Source organism: Triticum urartu, unplaced genomic scaffold, assembly GCF_003073215.2.
Source record: "Triticum urartu cultivar G1812 unplaced genomic scaffold, Tu2.1 TuUngrouped_contig_5580, whole genome shotgun sequence".
In the NCBI taxonomy this organism is placed as follows: Eukaryota; Viridiplantae; Streptophyta; class Magnoliopsida; order Poales; family Poaceae; genus Triticum; species Triticum urartu.
In genome coordinates, this window is record NW_024116266.1 from 1 (window position 1) to 15,330 (window position 15,330).

Consider the following 15,330-nt stretch of genomic DNA (forward strand, 5'->3'; position numbering starts at 1 on the left):
TAAGAAGATTTTTTTAATAAAACGTTTTCTCAGACAAATAAAAACAGAAAAGAACAAATATATTATATAGGCATATAATATATCAAAAATTTCAGAAAAAGATTTCCTACAAGCTGAACATTTTTCTAACGTCAAATAAAATCCACACAAATTCAAATAAAGCAAAGAGTGCTACTGCCCTACTAAAATCCAATAAAAATCATTTTAAAAATACCAAAATGATTTCAAATCTGTTTATCTCCAATTTTATGATGTAGGGAATCATGTTACCCTATTTTTCATATATTTTATTTTTGGAGAAAAAAATAATTTGAATAAAATCCAAATAACTCCAAATTGAAAAAAAATAATTCAAAAGGATTTTAATTTGATCCTTTTAAACTTCCAACTCATATTTCATCTGTTTTGAAGAAGTCATTTTATCTTCTCTCATGAAAATCATTGAGTTGCATAAAGTGTCAGAATTAGAAATATTTCCAAATGAAATTCAAATATTTTCAAATACCCTTTCATTTAATTTAAATGGAAGAAGTCATATCATCTTCGCTCAAGGGTTTTGTATTTGAAAAGAATTTGAATTCATGGAGATCAAAAAGCAAAGACGAAAGTTTGGGAAAGTCCTTTTATTCCCTCTCATTTAACTTTTAAAAAGTTTTGAATTTCACTCAACTTCACACAATCAAACAATCAATCAATCAAATCTATCTATTTATTATAACATTCCAAAATTTAGAATTTTGGGATGTTACAAGTAAAGACTTCTCAGCAGAACCCTGACGTTAGAAAAGAAAATGTTGCATTATGTTCCATTTGAAAAAGAAGGGTACGGAAAGGGAAAGTCATGTGTGCCATTGCACTAAACGATTGCTGTCCAAACATTCCTCGAGATGAAAGAGGAGAATTAGTAGCACCGCCATTGTCTGAAAAAAAATGGCATTAACTACAAAGATCAGTGGGGAGTAATATTTGCTTATGGAATATATCATCATATTATATGCAAAGAAAGCATGCTAATACCAAAGGAACTGGAACTGCCTGCTTTTGAGTTTGGAAGTCCACTTCTTTCAGAACCTGCAATTGAGTAAAAGGATTTTTTTATAGTGCTGCTGGGGTACAATATTCATACTGCATGAGCAGAAAAGTTTATTGACACCTATCAGGGGACTGCTGCCGTCATATTCGTCAGAATCTCAATCGCTGAGCACAACTGCAGGATGACTGGCCGCCGTTAAAGGTCCTGCAGGACCGTCCAATCCAGATCGTGCGAGACAATCACGAGCTGTCTCTTTGCCTTTTTCTGTTAGGTAATACCGACAGCAAACTCATATGGTAAGTCCAAAGTCTATGCTTGGTATCTCAACAGAATGTGTGTGATTGGCAAATAAAGCCCCAGAGAGAGAAAAGGAGATGCAAACTGAACAGGGTGAGCTTGTGCTTGTATTCAGGGTGGAAATAAAGGAGATAACTGTAGGACCAAAGTGATGAGCAAGATCTGGTTCATGTAGCAAACTAGCATACATCTGGAACATTCCCAAATGGCCACATGTGCAAGATTTTTATAAACATGTTTCAGGTTCATATTGTGGACCAGATAAGCTCAAAGGAGCTATGGAATTGGACATGCCTGCTTCTATTCCATCAATAGAAAATTGATGATATACCACCACAGAGCTGTATGTTTAAAAGATATATTTTCTTAATTAGCTCAAAAGATTAGAGGGCATTATATTACCTAAGGCACCGACAAGCATCAACTAGCAAACTATCAGATGCTAGCATATATATGACTTCACTGCACTATATCAAACTTCTCCGACCAAGAGAAAAAACTGAAGTAGGAATGTTTCTTGATACAAGTTAAATTACTAGAGAACACATGTGCCAAACAGCAAAAACACACCAGAGTCCAAAGGTTAGCCGCATTTTTGGATCTAGTCGATCCACACTCAGACCAAAACATGTGAGAGGATTTTATATCCGGTGTGTGCCGCAAGAGCATGAATCAGATAAACTAGTGCAGACACGATCATACTTAAATACGTAAGAACCCTATGAACCCTCTAATGAGAGTCAGGTTCATGCATACAAGTGCAATATTTTATAGCTCTGGTATCTCCTTGAGTTTGAGTCCATTATAATATCATTTTATCATTTAAGAAAGATCAGGCAAAGTAAAAAGTTCACAATCAATAGCTAGCAGAGCCACAATAGTACATTATACAGCAATAGCCAGTGATGTGAAGGTAATGAAACTTGTCCGGTCTAATACGTGAGTATAAAACGTATTGGGTTTACCCCCCTAAAAGATCCAATTCTTTTTAGTAAATGACAGAAAAACATAACATTAACATGGGGATGAGCCTGGTACATTACTTTGCAGGATTACTCTTTTTCTTAACCAGATCCTTATTTGTTAACTTCTTCATGCTATTCCATCCAGTGTAACTGTAACCGTCATTCCGAGAATTCCTACTGTTGTTTGAGCTGCTCATAATACAACAGAGACAGTTAGTGATGCACTAAAATATCAGCTGAAATCAGCAACCGTGGCATATACTGAATCACTGAAACTGTACCCTATTGCATGTTCTGATAGACCACTGGCCTCAGCAGCATCAATAAGCTCTTGCCTCATCATAAATTCCTTCCCTCTTTCCATTTCCCTAGGGGGAAAACAACTGTCAATATCCGCTGTTGCATATTCAAGTGTCTTTTCCCTTTTCCTCTGATTAAGGAGTTGTTTGGGAAACCTCCAGCTCCGTCAAATTCAAAGATCCGCGGAGTACTTGTTTCCCCGCTCTGTAAATTTAAACTGCGGCTCCGGCTGCTCCGCGAGCGGAGTCACGGAGCGGGAGGGACTCCGAACAGGCCCTAAATGTTGCCCTTTGTACTAAGGTTCCACTAATTTTGCTGCGTGAACAACAAAAATGTAGGTAAGATAGCCCCCCACCCCCACCCTAAAAAAATCATACCTGTAGAGTGTGATCATTATTGCATAAGCAGCTGATTTCAACCGTGGCACATAAGGTTTGTTTCGTGTGTTCTTCCCTGTTAAAAGGACAACACCCTTTAAGATATAATCATATAAAAATAAACCTGTTTCCATTGAACTAACTATTGATGAAACTGAAGGGGAAGAAGAACTGTTGTCATCCTGATGATGAAAAAAGGAATAACAGATTCCAGAGGACACGTGAGCAATCATTTTTTTAAAACTGGGCGTTACCCCTTTCCATTGCAAACAACGGAAATACAACCATTTCCGAATACAAAGACAGAGAGGGAAAGAGGGCGAGTGCAAGCATCCCCAGAAACCCCCCTGCCACTCGGGTCGCCGTCGACCCGAACGCTGTGGGGCGAAAACCTGGTAACACCTAAAGTTAACAGATAGCTAAGTCCCACGACACCCAGAGATGGTTACGTGTCAACACACCAAAAGATCATCAAATCAGAAGAGGGGAAACTACTATGAGGAAGATGGCCCTCCCAGCAGAACATTCATTTTTTTCCTGTCCTCAAAGCAGTGTACCTCCACCACGCTCTTCACGCTCCTCCAATTGGCTGGGCAGTGGTCCCGCAAAGTCTCATCAGCTGCATCCTGCTGGCCCTGATCATCTTGGCACCTGAGCGAAGCTTGTCAGCGTCATCACCCTTCTGCAGTCCTGTCCAATACAAAAGAAAGGAGCATATAGAGAACACAATTTCAAAGGGAGACTTAATTTGCTTTTTCTCAAAGGTAGCCTTATTGCGAGCAAGCCAGATCGCCCAGCAAGTGGCAGCAAGACCAACAGTATAAAACTTATCCCCTCCTGGAAGAAAGGAATAGCACCAAGCAAAGAATTGCCAATAGTTATCAGGACACTTATCAGTACCAATAGCCACCCCAATAGATCGCCACACCATCCTAGCGACCGAACAAGTAAAGAACAAGTGCTGGGAAGTCTCAATTTCGTTACAGAATGAACAAACAGGGTTCCCAGGCCAATTCCTATGACGCATCACCTGTCTAGTCAGCACCGCATCTTGCGAAAGTTGCCACATAAAAATTTTAATCTTAAGAGGAATTTTGGCCTTCCAAATCCACTTATAATGGCACCCACTGAGGGGTTTCTCCAGCAACTTATAAACAGATTTGGTACTAAATTTACCATTCTGGTTCAAGCTCCAAACCACACGATCCTCTTTGTCAGTTAAAGGAAGTTTATTAACTGTATCCAAAACAACCCCCCATTGCTCAGATAGCATAGGAGTGAGCCTTCTTCTAAAAAAGGAAGCACTATCCACATTCAACACTTGTTTGATAGTACATTCAGGAATATTGCAAATGTCAAAGAGTTGAGGGTAATGCTCCTTAAATGGAAGCAGTCCGTTAATGGAGTCACTCCATACCCTGGCAATGTTTCCAGACTCGATGTTGATATTTCTACCAGTCATGTAAACTTCCTTGACTTTCAGCAAGGCTTTCCAACAGGGAGAGTCAGAAAACCTTGGGCCAACATCAGCTACCGTTCTATTCCGCAAGTAACGAGCACGAACGATGTCTTGCCACAACCCACTTTGTGTCTCAAGCTTCCACCACCATTTCACCATCAGACTAATGTTTTGTTTGCGCAGGTCTTTGATACCTGGACCACCCTTTTCTTTGGATCTGCAAATCCTGTTCCATCTCACAAGATAGTATCTCTTTTTTTAGTACAACCTTGCCAGAAGAATCTTCTTCTATGTTTATCCAATCTCTCAATGAACGTTTTGATCATCAGCCACATGGACATATGGTACAAGGATATTTGAGTGACAACAGAGTCAACTAAAGTGTGTCTCCCTCCCATGGAGGCAGCATTACCTACCCAAGCATCAAATCTTTTCAAATATTTGCAAACAATGAACTCCCAATCGGAGTTTCTCAAAGTAGTATAGCTAACAAGCATGCCCAAATATTTAATGGGAAAGCTGCCTATATCACAATTGAAGAGGTCGGCATATTGCTTAATCACAACATCGTCTCCCCCAACAGTCAGAATTTCACTTTTTGAAAATTAACTTTCAACCCGGACATCATTTCGAACATATACAGCAGCAACTTCAGATTGACTGCTTTATCGATGTCATGCTCAAGACAAATAATTGTGTCATCTGCGTACTAAAGTACCGCAACTCCATCAGGGATCAGGTCCGCAGCTAAGCCAACTAGCAACTTATTACGCTGAGCATTTTTTATCATCTTCGTGAGGCATTCGGCAGCTAAGTTAAACAAGAATGGGGAGTGAGGGTCGCCTTGTCGCACCCCTTTCGCACTTTGGAAGTACGGCCCCACACGGTCATTTAACTTGATGCTAACCGTGCCATTCCGAAGGATCTGATTAATCCATCCACACCAGGTATCATTGAATCCCCGCAGCTTGTGGCATTCTAATAGGAACTCCCAGTTAACCTTATCATACGCTTTTTCAAAATCCAGTTTCAACACCACCCCAACCTTTTTCTTCACATGTGTGTAATTAAGGATTTCATGGAGTGAAAGCACCCCATCCATAATGTTCCTACCCTTGACAAAGGCATTCTGGACTGGGCTAATTAGCTTGTCAGCATAAACCGAGACTCGGCGGTCTAGGACTTTTGTGATAAGTTTATAAGGGCAACGAAGCAAGCAAATGGGTCTGAACTGTTGGATTTTGTCAGCCCCGGAGAGCTTGGGAGAAAAGTGATGATCCCGTAGTTCAACCTTTGAACATCCAACATCCCTCGATGAAAGTGTCTAAACAAGGCCATGATATCATCCTTGACAATATCCCAGCATACTTGGTAGAATTCTACCGGTATATTGTCAGGTCCAGGAGCTCTATTGGGAGCCATTTCAAAAAGGGCCTCCTTGACCTCCTCTTCAGAAAATTCTCTACACAGGTTAGTGTTATCTTCCTCACTAAGTTTTTCCTCCGGAGTCCATGTGTCAGGGTCCAGGTGAAACTGGTTTCTAGAAGCTGGCCCGAATAGTTCTTTATAGAACTCTGTGGCGTGAACGATCAGCTTATTAGTACCTTCTATCTCCGTATCACCCACCTTAAGGGAGTGGATCGTGTTTTTCCTTTTACGCCCATTAGCTATACGATGGAAGTAATCGGTATTTAAATCCCCTTTAAGCAACCATCGCTCGTGCGATTGTTGCAACCAAAAAATTTCCTCATTAACAAGCAGCTCATGAAGTTCAAAACAGGCATCGATCTTCCTACTGTACAGCTCAGGGGAAAGAGGGGCCTCTTCTTCTAACTCTTCCAACAGTTCCAGCTCCATCCGGAGGTCATCCTTTCTTTTCTTATCATGACCAAATTTATCCGAACCCCACCCTTTAAAATAAGACTTGAATCTCTTGAGTTTGATGTTTAAGACATCGATGGGGTCAGAAGAGAAAACCTTACGCGCCCAAATTTTCTGAACCAGCGGGAGGAATCTATCATCTTTAACCCACGCCAAATCGAACTGAAATTCTCTAGGTTTTGGAGCCTCACGCCCCTCTTCACCCGTGGATAACAACAGGGGGTTGTGGTCTGAAATTTCCCGAACCAGTTTCCTGACACTGACCAAAGGAAACAAATCCTCCCAAGTTTCAGACATCAAGATGCGGTCAAGCTTCTCCAAAGTGGGGTGTGCTTGATTATTAGTCCAGGTATACTTGCCACCGCTAATGTGTATCTCTCTAAGAGCCAGGATATTTATAATGGAGTTGAAAAGATCAGAAGATTTGTGATTAGATAACCTTTTATTTTTCTCTCCAGAGTGCCTAAGGATATTAAAGTCCCCACCAACAATGTATGGGACTTGCATACAGCCACACATTGAGGCAAGCTCACTAAGGAATTCTTCCTTAAATTCCTCATGAGCAGAACCATAGACTATCAACAAACCCCAATTGGTCTTTTTCTTCTTATCATACAACACTAGTTGTAAGATATACTTGCCCTTGTCACAGGAGATAATATCCAGGTTATCATTTTTAACACCACACAGGATACCCCCGGACTTCCCAACAGAGGGAATCCAGTTCCAACTAAAAACGCTAAAAGGATCAATTTTCCTCAGGCAACCAGGAGTAAATTTCTTTTTCATGGTCTCTTGCAACCCCAGGAAATCTACAGAATGGTCACTGATCATATCAGAGAGGCAGGTGGCCATTCCCTTCTTGCCTACCCCCCTACAGTTCCATATGACACCTTTCATTTAGAACGTTTTTTATGGTGCTGAGTCCTAATAACCCTACCAGGAGGCAGTGTAGGGTTACAAACATCATCTCCTATGGGATCCTTCCTTTTTTGGCTCCTAGTCACAGGCCTAGAGAGCTTAACCGCAGATCTACATTGTTTTTTCTTATTAGATCTGCCAGCAGAGCATTGCTCATTTATAGTTTCATCATGTTCTAACCAGTCAAGGTTAACATGAGCTTTCTTCCCCAGCCCATTAGTGACAATAATGTCATCCTCATCACCCTGCCTATTGTCCTCTATACTTTTCTTTTCTTCTAAATTCCCTCTGACTATTTCCAACTCCCGAAGCACATCAATATAAGTAAAATCATTATCAGGAATACAGACCCCCATTTTAGCAGCTCTAATCATCAACTCATTATCAGAAAGAGCTGCGAAAGAATTTTTATTCAGGTTTGGTTTGTTACCTGCCCCATCTTTCTCATTGGCCACCCTCACAGCTCTAGCTTCCACATTCTCTTGCATGCTTCGAGCGTTACGCTTGCTGAATCTGTGCACGCCCTCAGGGGCAAGTGGCGGAGTGAGCACGATCTCCTCATTACGATCAGGTGAAGGGAGCTGTACCACATACTCAGCAGAAGTCTTCAATTTTGGGTCCACCTCTCCATCAACCTCCACAACCTGAGTAATATTAGTAACAGCAGCAGCATATGATAGGCTACGATTGACCACGGTTTTATTTTTTACCTGCACCTTGTGGTGATCAGCCCCAGGTATCACCATTTTCGGGATCATAGTTGGGTCGACTGGCACCAACCAGCTCGAAGCACCATGTGAATCCTCCAGGTCATACAACCCCTGCTCCCTAGCCAACGTTTCAATGAGCAAAAACCCATCTACCTCACTTTCAGAGGAGGCAGACATCTCATTCTCTACTGGTAGCAAATGACAGGTTTTACCACCATGAGAAGTACCACCTTTACCATGATCAGGAGAATCTGAGCGACTGTCACTGTCTTTCGGGTCATCTCTTTTCCTTTTTGGAGTTTGGTCATGCTTATCAGGTTCGGTGTGTCACGTGAGCAATCATGAAAACTATTACCTGTTTCTCCTGGTGTGTTACTTCTCGGAGGAGACAAATCAAGGCTGGACCCTGGAAAGGAGTCTTCCATAACATCAACAACCCAACCTCCAACTCCCCTGACAAAAATAATAGAACCGAAGAAGCAACAACAATGATTAAACTAATTCAGAAAATGTGAAGTTTCTCAAAATCGATGCAACTCACTGTAGAAAGCAACCGTTGGTACTAGATACATTCCACCTCTAAATTCAACGCACAAAAGAAAAATCAAAGGGAAAGAAGCCATACTGTTATAGACTTACACCACTTCTCTGGTCATCTACTTGCAGGCAAAACCCAAGTAGAATGGCAGCCCTAAAGGAATGGATATAAATACACCTCGCCATATAAAAATGGTAACGACCTAGATCGATTTCAGCATATACCTGCAGCAAATCAGCGGCCGCAGCAGATGAGTAAACACAAGGGGAACTGAACTGAACTGAAACTTATGATTCCACAGACCAATAGCCATCCAAACCGAAAATTCATGCTCGGACAAAATGGGCACAACTAAAATCCCCTAAGGACTAAGCCGTTAGATCCACCGAACAGAACTAAGATCCCAGAGCTAAGGCGCCCAAATCATAAACCGACCCATTTTCTTCGTAGAGCAGCGCGCGACCCCGAAATTGACCAAAACCTAGCCTCATCGCAACAGCGTAAACGGAAACGGGGGTTTCAGATAGGCGGGGGAATGCGCACTTGAGACGGGCCAGGTCGCCAGGGGTCCGGACGGGCTCCTTGGCGGCGCAGACGCCGGTGTAGGCGGCGGAGAGCGCGCGGGTCTGGTGGTCCGGGAGGCCGCCCGGCTGCTGCGCCGCCATGGAGCGGTGCTTCTCGAAGATCCTGGCCACGCCCTCCTAGTTCTCCGGGAGGTTCACCTTGCGCTTCTTCGTCGGCACCGACGGCGCCATCCGCGTCGTGCGGTTGGGGGGCGTGGGATTGAGAGGGGACCTTTTGTGCCTGCCTGAACCTGGTCATGGTTGCTCATCAGCATCCGCGAAATTGGCCTGCAAAGGTTGGTTGGAAAGCTGTGACTATCCTAGTGAAAATAGATGTTCCTTATAGCGAAGGCATAGCTACAGAGGTAAAGTATGTGACATGGTCATCTGGGAGTGGTTATTTTGTGATTACCTCGACATGCACGTGAGCACTAGGTTCATTTCTCATCATTGTCACTTGCATGCTATGCTTTGTATGAAAATAGAGAATGTGCATGTGAAGGGGGCTACTCCGCTCATGAACTTAATGTGCTTGTCCAAATTGGATTCCTGAAATTCAAAATGTGGAGCATGAAAAACAGAGCAGTTTTGTGATTTATTGCAGACAAAAACAAATCCATGAAAAAGAGTGAAACATGTGAGATTGCAAATCACACCTTTGAAAATGAGCACTTACAGTCTTCAATATGGCATTTAATTCTCAGTGACAAAAGAAAATTTGGAACACAGGAAAAAGCTTTGCCCATTCCATTAACCAAGAAGAAGATTGATGCCCAGTTAATCATGGAAAAGCAGGCGAAAACCGATACAACAAGGGCCACGCCCGCTTCCAAACATCGATACTCATAGGGCCAAGCCCACTCTCGCTGACGGCATGCCAAACGTCACAACAGACGCCAAACAGATAAACACACACCAACAAAGGCCCCGCTCAGCCAACACGCCAGCCTACACCCTTGCCGGACAGAAGACGCCGTGACTGCTATGGGAGGAGCAGACCCGGGACTCTCCCGCAAAGGTTAAAAGGCATGCACTCCACAGGAACCTCAGTGACAAATGAACCTTCATGCATTCACTGATGAAGCTTGAAGTTCTTCTTTAGCTGCTTAGTACAACAGACATCACACTGAATGATGAATGCTTAGCTAGGTATGTACACAAACAGGAATCGCTAAATGCTTAGCTAGGTATGCAACTGAGTCCATGTTTCTATGTAGCCAACGTTTCAGTAACATACAAGAATGAAGCCTGTTTCAGAGCCTTTTAATCCACCCAATTCCTTGCAAACTTAGTTGACATCCAAGTGACACTATTCAACCAAGAACCAAGAGAAATGTAGCTCCCGGGTGCCCCTACACCCTTATGAACAGTAAATTCATAAAAAATTGAAAAACAATCAAAAAAATCTGAAACTTTCAGTGATCAAAGATTATCAAAGGTTTGATGTTCCTGCAAAGTTTCAGCAACAAATAACCTTTGTGGAGCCCTAAAAAATCACTGCTCAAAAATGTACATAAACTTTGAACAATGATTTTGTTTTTTATTTGAGTGCTCTTCGAATGTTATTTTTAGCTAAAACTTTGCAAGATCATCAAAAGTTTCATGATGTTCGATGTCCCAAAGTTTCAGATTTTTTTGATTTTTTTGAATTTGTTTTGAATTTACTATTCATAGAGGGTGTAGGAGCACCCGGGTGCTGAAAATCCTGTCTCTTGAGGAAAACATAAGAATGGTTTGCCTTCAACTATTTTCGAACAACGCTAGGTAGAGGAGCAAGAAGGATGTGTATGGTGGAGGAACTCAAAGCTGTCCTCGCTGTGTAAGTCTGTCCACCCGGGGGAGTACCTGAAGCAGAGAAGTAAGTGTGGCGCATTGATGTAGTTGAGGACCAAGAAATGAACAGAGAAGGTAAAGGTTACATCATGGATTCTTGGAAACTTTATTGTTGCGGGGCAGTACGGAGAACAGAGGGCACCAGAACTGGAGAGGAATGCACACCACAGTGTAAGAGAGCAAGAAGTTTTCATCAAGCAAATGCTCTGATTCCTTCTGTCACCTGAGGTAGACTACCATGCTGTGGTAAAAAAAATGCAGAATAGTAACAAGTTTTGGTATAAGTTTCTTGCAAACCGGAGCTTCTCTTAAGAAGGCTCGTGGTTCTGAGAGGGAACGTGTCACCTTTGTGTGCATAATTCAAATTTTAAATACAAGCACATGCTCCAGTGCACCAAAGCTGGTTGAAAAATCACATGTGTGTCCTCTTGTAAATTTCTAGGTCCCATGCCAGAAATGGGAATGAAATTCAAACATCTGGGCGTCATGGCTTGGCTAGAAACATTGAGAAACTTGGTTTTTTAATTCCTGTAAATCCAAAACATTGTGTAGCGTGCCATTGTGTTTTACACATACTCGAAGTACTAGTAAGGTACACGCGCATTGCACGTGTCAGATTTTGCAACCAAATTACGAATGAATACCACACTGTAGCATGTAAGCTGAGTCATATATGCCTAATGTAGACCTTCGTTTAATTCTTATAGTTCATCTCATTCAAAATCAATTAGTTTTTATAAAAAAACCTTGGGCCTCTTTGATTCGAAGGATTTCCAAAACGCGGGAATAGGAAGAACATGGGATTAGAGTGGAATGTTGTCTTGAATCCTACAGGATGGTACGCGTATTTGATTGTGCATAGAAAAAACGCAGAATTCTTCCAAAGAGGTTTGAGTGGATGGGTTATGAAATCTAGTGCAAATGAATCATATGGAAAAATTCCTATGGTTTACAATCCTACGAATCAAACAACCAAGATAGGAAAAATTCCTAAGGATTAGAATCCTCCAAAATTCCTTCGAGAATCCTTTGAATCAAAGAAGCCCTTAATCTATTTTATGATTCATGAAATTGTGTGTTGTAAAGCATAAAGTACAAACAAAGAATGGCAATTCAACTAGAAAAAAAATTTGGGCAGTTACGATACGGAAGATTCTAGAACAAAGGAGAACCACTGTTGTTTTGAGATTTGTGTATTATGCTTAAGTTCAACCATGGAGTCTGCTAGATTGTACATGTGGAAAAATCCGGTGGGGGGCCAGAAGATGGTGCGAGGGCGAGGAGCCGACTGGAGGGAGACTATGAAGGAGTGCACAACTGTGAGATTGATATTTAGTGAGAGGGGGCGAGAACGTGCGCTGTTGCGCGCAGTGGCGGAGCCATGAAAAATGTACCATGATCTAGGGGGCCAAGCATTGCTAATCCTTTACGAGGAGGACCAATTCTCAACTTAAACCATTTTTACCAGCAATTGTCTAATGATCACATTTATATTAGCCTCGATATATAGTGATGTTAGGGAGGGCAGGGCCCTTGCTGCCCCCTGTCTTGGCCATTGTGCGTGCGTCTGAGAGATGAAGCAGAAGGCATGGATGATGAGAGGGGGGCGTTGGATATATAATTAATGTGGGTGTATTAGCTATATATGTAATCTTATATAGAGAGGTATAGATTGATCGATGTGGATGTGGGAAAGAGGGTGAGACCTCATTAGATATACAGATTGATCGGTTTATGTGGAAAACTATGAAAGACCTAGCTATACACACACACACACACATAGAGGAACATCGATCGTTGCGCATGCACGTCAGAGATAAAGAATGCCCGATATGATGGAGAGGGGGATGTGTGTGTGTGCGCGCGCCTTCATGGGAGACCGACCTGAAGAAAAATATTGCATGTGTGCGATGGATAATGTCAACTAGTAGTGTGTGTGCATGCATGCACGAGAGAAAGTTAGTGGTACAATTATAAAGAGAAGACCAATGTGTGGGTGTAAAAGACTAGGTGAGGTCATAATCAATGTAAAGTTGAATTCAAATATTTGAATAAGATATCATGATGTTTGAAACCCATGCATGCATGAATATAATAGAGATCTGCATGATGTGGTTTGGAAATGAGCATGTTGCAATGTATACACATTAAACAAGGTCAGATTGGTTTGAATTTGAGATACCGATGGTAGACATCGTTTGGTCACATTGCATCCGTGCATGGACAAACTATTCTAATTGGAGATGATGGTTGGCTTTCGCATCACATATCTATATCTATACCCCTATATATATATATTATATTATATTTTATATTTTTTATATAGTATGCGGATAACTTTAATTTTGAAAGATGGTCATTGGATGAGGCCAATCCGATGGTGCAGAGCTGGCAAATTTGAGCACTACTGGCCGTTGGATATCATCTAAATTCCACCAGATTTTGCCACATGTACAATCTAGAAGACTCTATGGTTGAACTTAAGCATAATGCACAAACCTCAAAACACAAGCACTTCGTCTTTGTTCTAGAATCTTTCGTATCATAATTGCCCAAACGTTTTTCTACATGATTTGTTTTTACTTTATGCCGTGCAACGCACAATTTCATGAATCTTAAAATAGATTAGCTTTCTTATAAAAACTAGATGATTTTGAATGAAATGAATTATAAGAATTAAACGAACATCTACATCGTGTATATATGACTCAAAGCTTACATGCTATAATGTGGTATTTATTCATAATTTGGTTACCAAATCTCATGCGTACAGTGCACGCCTACCTTACTAGTCTAAATGGTGTCAATGTGTGTGTTGTGCGTGTTAAACACATTGTACGTAGTATATCATACTAGTCTAAATTGTCTTTTTTTGGTACACGTTAAGCTTATTCTCCCAAAATTTTAAGCCACGCCTTGTTATGCCGAAATTTCAAGCTAGCGCCTCTGTCTATCGTGCTGCGAAACTCCCACCTCTTCAACTCGCGCCTTGTTAGCCCGAAATATTTAAGATATATCTTTGTCTTGCTGTGCTTCGACAACTCCCTCCATCTCACCCCACAACTTGCTATTCCAAAATTACAACGCGTGAAAACTCCCACCTCCTGTGAAATCCCGACACGCGAAATGCCCGTGATACCCCTGAACCGAAAGAACCACCTCAAATCGGTGGGGGCACTTTCGTAACTTATCCCACATTTCGGACAAGCGCGTCCCTAAGCCATGGTTCCCCACTCCCATCCCATTCGCCCACCCATTCGTACACTGAGGCCGGCAAAACCCGCGAAGCCCCACACCCTCCTCCATCCGCCGCCCAGCCAGAGCCTCTTCCCCGACGACGTCGTCCACATCAACACCTCGACGTCCCTCATCCACCGTACCGGATGATGATCCGTCGTCGATCTGGTCGTCCCGTCAGTTCAGCCACCCCATCCTCCACCTCCAAGGAGCTGCCCCAACGTTCCCCTCGTCTTTCGCGCCACCTCCATTCCCACACCACCGTCTTCACCTGCACCACCGGAAGAGCATCATCATCACTGTTTCCTCAGATGAAGCTACGGCCTAATCGGCGCCACCACAGAGGTTGTACACTAATCGCTGCATTTTCTTCTTGATTTGATCCCACGGTGCTGTCGGTGCTCGGTCCCGAGCCGACACGATGCGACTCCATTGTGATGCCCCGAGACCGTTGCGCCAGGTGTCTCCCAGTTATTCGTTGTCTTTTCCATGTCATTTGCTTGTGTGTTGCATCTTGCCATGTCATCATCCGCATTGCATCATCATGTTTTCAAAACTTGCATCCGTTCAGGTTCCCCCAGTTCCATCCGTTGTCCGTTCTGAGCCCAGACACACTTGCACGCGCCCACGGCACCTCCGAAATATTATTTTGTAAGTGGCATAAAAATGTTCTCGGAATGGGTCGAAAGTTGGCATGCGGTGTTGTTTTGTTGTCAGTAGGCCGCCTGCCAAGTTTCATCGCATTCAGAGCTCGTTTGACAGCCCAACCGTTAAACTTATAACGGCATTATAGCCGGTCAATCGTCGGACATTTCCGGGATCTGGAAACATGTGTCGGGCTGCCCATCTTCCTCTCTTCTCAGCCCACTGGTCCACTTGCACAGTCCATCTAGCCCACCTACCTACCCCTCCGCTCTGGGCCGTCCGATCGAGATCGAACGGCTCCGAAACGGCCTAAAACCCCCCTCCTCTAGCTCTCCTTTTCCTATTTAAACACCCCTAGTCCATTTTTGGACTAATCCTAGTCTAAACCCTACCCCTAGCCTCCCCTAAGGCTGGTCGTAATGGTAATATCACAGCTAGTATCATGCATGCCAACTAGGCAATTTTGATGAGGTGTCATAGCATTAAATGAAGGAAGAGAGGGTGGAGTATCATATCATGATACCGTATCATAATAAATAATATGCTACTTTGTGTCATGCATGACAATAAA

At 42.6% G+C, this 15,330-nt stretch overlaps 2 protein-coding genes across 3 annotated transcripts; both read right to left on the minus strand.

Annotated features, from left to right (window-relative positions):
• Positions 1-626: 626 nt before the first annotated feature.
• On the minus strand, positions 627-8,121 carry LOC125529407. The gene is made up of 8 exons (XM_048693818.1): positions 7,944-8,121; positions 7,664-7,877; positions 2,973-3,048; positions 2,577-2,663; positions 2,374-2,484; positions 1,154-1,297; positions 1,018-1,071; positions 627-920 (listed from the first exon to the last, which is right to left on the minus strand). Exons 1-6 carry the CDS (start codon positions 8,118-8,120, stop codon positions 1,273-1,275), a joined length of 690 nt encoding a protein of 229 aa, XP_048549775.1. The 5' UTR covers position 8,121; the 3' UTR covers positions 627-920; positions 1,018-1,071; positions 1,154-1,272.
• Positions 8,121-9,428, minus strand: LOC125529408 (crossover junction endonuclease MUS81-like). Of its 2 annotated transcripts, XM_048693819.1 has the most exons (3): positions 9,025-9,428; positions 8,583-8,705; positions 8,261-8,396 (listed from the first exon to the last, which is right to left on the minus strand). In XM_048693819.1, exons 1-3 carry the CDS (start codon positions 9,301-9,303, stop codon positions 8,373-8,375), a joined length of 426 nt encoding a protein of 141 aa, XP_048549776.1. In that variant the 5' UTR covers positions 9,304-9,428; the 3' UTR covers positions 8,261-8,372. The 2 variants fall into 2 exon arrangements, with proteins under 2 accessions (XP_048549777.1, XP_048549776.1); XM_048693820.1 differs by lacking the exon at positions 8,583-8,705 and having other exon boundaries at positions 8,121-8,396; positions 9,025-9,406.
• Between the last annotated feature and the right edge of the window lie 5,902 nt (positions 9,429-15,330).

What these genes read in the sequence shown, in the direction of transcription:
- LOC125529407 (XM_048693818.1), bottom strand. Translation starts at nt 8,120, where the DNA reads ATGTCTGCCTCCTCTGAAAGTGAGGTAGATGGGTTTTTGCTCATTGAA. An exon ending in CTGATCACCACAAGGTGCAG is followed by an intron (nt 7,878 to 7,943) that starts GTAAAAAATAAA and finishes AATATTACTCAG; the next exon opens with GTTGTGGAGGTTGATGGAGA. An exon ending in CAATGAGAAAGATGGGGCAG is followed by an intron (nt 3,049 to 7,663) that starts GTAACAAACCAA and finishes TCCTTTTAACAG; the next exon opens with GGAAGAACACACGAAACAAA.
- LOC125529408 (XM_048693819.1), bottom strand. Translation starts at nt 9,303, where the DNA reads ATGACCAGGTTCAGGCAGGCACAAAAGGTCCCCTCTCAATCCCACGCC. An exon ending in GGCGACCTGGCCCGTCTCAA is followed by an intron (nt 8,706 to 9,024) that starts GTGCGCATTCCC and finishes GATTTGCTGCAG; the next exon opens with GTATATGCTGAAATCGATCT. An exon ending in TAGATGACCAGAGAAGTGGT is followed by an intron (nt 8,397 to 8,582) that starts GTAAGTCTATAA and finishes TATTTTTGTCAG; the next exon opens with GGGAGTTGGAGGTTGGGTTG.